The 2,406-nt window shown below is 47.6% G+C and overlaps 1 protein-coding gene across 1 annotated transcript in view; it reads left to right on the forward strand.

The window, feature by feature from the left end:
* Positions 1-9: 9 nt before the first annotated feature.
* Positions 10-2,406, forward strand: part of NOM1 (nucleolar protein with MIF4G domain 1) — a 22,433-nt gene continuing 20,036 nt past the window's right edge. The window contains exons 1-2 of the mRNA XM_019508156.1: positions 10-337; positions 1,937-2,061. Coding sequence (XP_019363701.1) covers positions 326-337; positions 1,937-2,061 — 137 coding nt within the window. The 5' untranslated portion in view covers positions 10-325. The remainder of the gene's footprint in view (positions 338-1,936; positions 2,062-2,406) is intronic.

A 2,406-nucleotide genomic window follows, 5' to 3' on the forward strand; every position in this document is an offset into this window, starting at 1 on the left:
CGGCGGGGGCGCGGGCGGCCTCTGGGCGGACGGCGACAGCGACGGCGGCTGGGAGGCCGAGCGGGGCCTGGCGCCTGGGAGGAGCCGCGAGGAGGATGAAGATGAGCTAGAGTCGGAGGAGGAGGAGGAGCAGCTCCGTGAGGGAGAAGAGGAGGAAGACAGTGAGGAAGATGAGGAGGAGCTGGAGGATGAAGAGGCCGAAACGGGAACAGCGGCTCTGGCAAAGGCTGACACAACAGGGCCCCGGAAAGATGGGTGCACGCGAAACCACAAGGCATCCTTGGCAGACAGTGGCACCTGGGAACCCAATCCCGCCGGGAGCCCTATGGAGCAGACGGTAGGTGGGAGGTTGTCAGCACAGAACGCGCTGCTCGTCGGGGCCTCTTCCCTGCCCCAGATCTCTCCTGAAAGGGACCGGTGGTTACGATGGCCGAAGCGCACCTTGCTCCATGTTGTGGGGCTGAAACGCTGTTAGGTGAAGGGGCCAGGGACCAATAGTGGGTGTATTAAGGGAAGGGGGATCATTCTTGGAAGCAAGAGGCTGGATCAGCTTTGAAGCGATGGAAGTGCAGGCTTTCCTCGCCAACTGCTGGGGTTGGGTTCCTGATGGTTCCCGTGGTTGGCAAGACAAAAGGTTTGTGGGAAAAATGGCAGGTGGCGGGCTGATGCGCAGCCATGGAAAACCATGGTTACTCAGAACTGTAAACCGTGGTTGCCAGAATGGTATATGGAATATTCAGCATGGATACATAAACCTGTGGCTGGCGAGGGAAACCTGTAATATGGAAATGGACAAACAGGTAAAGGGAATGAAGGGGGAAAGGAGCGTTATCCTGCATCTGACAGCGTAGGAACTGGACTTGTCTACTGCCGGCAACCTTGTGCTCTGGGTTCTGGCAGCAGACAGCAGTCGTCCAGGTCAAGTGCACTGTGGGAAGGAACTAGCTGAATGTGCTTCAGCAGCCAGAAGATGCAAGAGAGCTCCTCATCTGCCCGATAGCAACAGCCTGCCCTGCTCTACCAAGGTGGTTTAGTTCTGCTGGAGGAAAAGCTCATTCTGCTGCCACAGAGGAGATTTAAAGGTGAACTCAGTCTACCCTTTGCCAACAGAAGTGGAGCATAACAAAGACTGGAGTGTAACTTGACTGTGATCGCATCAGGAATGCGTAGCAGAGCCATGAAGTCACTTTCAGATTGAAGCGTTACCTCCATTCCAAGCATATCTGACTGAAACACGATGTTGCAGTCATTGTTTCAGGAAGCCAATAGAACTACAGTAGGAAGGGATGAGGAAGATCAACCAGATGGTGTAATCTTCTTCCTACAAAAAGATACAGCTGACACTAAATTGATGGGCAAGGTTCTTTGGGTAGATGTGATACCTTTTATTAGACCAATTAAGTAGTTGGGGAAAAAGTTCTTAGCAAGCTTTTGAGGTGCAATCACCCTTCTTGTTGCCTGAACTTTTTTCCAACTACTCAGTTGGTCTAATAAAAGGTATCGCATCTGCTTAAAGAACCTTGTCTGCCTGTGTCCTTAGACCAACAATGCTACAACTGAAAACCCAGCACTAAAGTAATAACACATTGGAGACCAAGCACTTTGGAAGACTGCAGCATTTCCAGTGACTAATGGGAGAAACGAACCTGGATTGGGATCTTGGTTTTAGCTAAGTAGAAAACTGTTTTCGTTTAAGAGGATTGATTTCTTTTTTTGCCATTGAGTTGGCAATAAGCAAAGAATTTTCTCCATGTTTCTCAAGTTGGCTCCTTTAGCGTGAAGTTGTGCTATGTGTCTAGTGCTACAGTTAAATACGTGCCGATTAGAGATAAATGTGAAGTATATCTAACAATTTGTCAGAAGTAGTGAAAAGTCACATTTATTCCAAAGTACTTACATTTTTCTAATACATCGCCCTAATTTTTTCTTGGGACAGAACCTTTGCCCTAGTCCAACCAAATACGTCCCCCCTCAAGCGAGAGGAGCTGGAGAGAGAATGGATGACAAAAAAAGGGAAGAACTATTAAGACTGAAGAAAACAGTGAATGGTTTAGTGAACAGGTAATGAAATGTGTCAAGTCGAATGTGTCAGCATTGATAAGCTATCTGGCCTTTTGCTACAGCATCCATCACTCAAACCAAAGAGATGTAAATAGGACTTTCTTCTCGCAAACTGATCCTTTTTTTGACAGTTTTGAAGCCTACCATCCTGGAAACGATTTCTTGTTTGTCTGTTGTTTTGCAGAACATCTAGTACAGAAGTTGATACGTTTCAACTTTCATTATACGCGATTGTAAAACTTTGGACTCGCTTCTCCAAACCTTTACTGCTACGTGTAGGGCATGCATCCAGGGACATCAGTGAGGCTGTGCAGAGTTAAAAAAAAAAAAAAAAAAAAAAAAATT

Source organism: Gavialis gangeticus, unplaced genomic scaffold (genome assembly GCF_001723915.1).
Source record: "Gavialis gangeticus isolate Ggan-Ray unplaced genomic scaffold, GavGan_comp1, whole genome shotgun sequence".
Taxonomy (NCBI): Eukaryota; Metazoa; Chordata; order Crocodylia; family Gavialidae; genus Gavialis; species Gavialis gangeticus.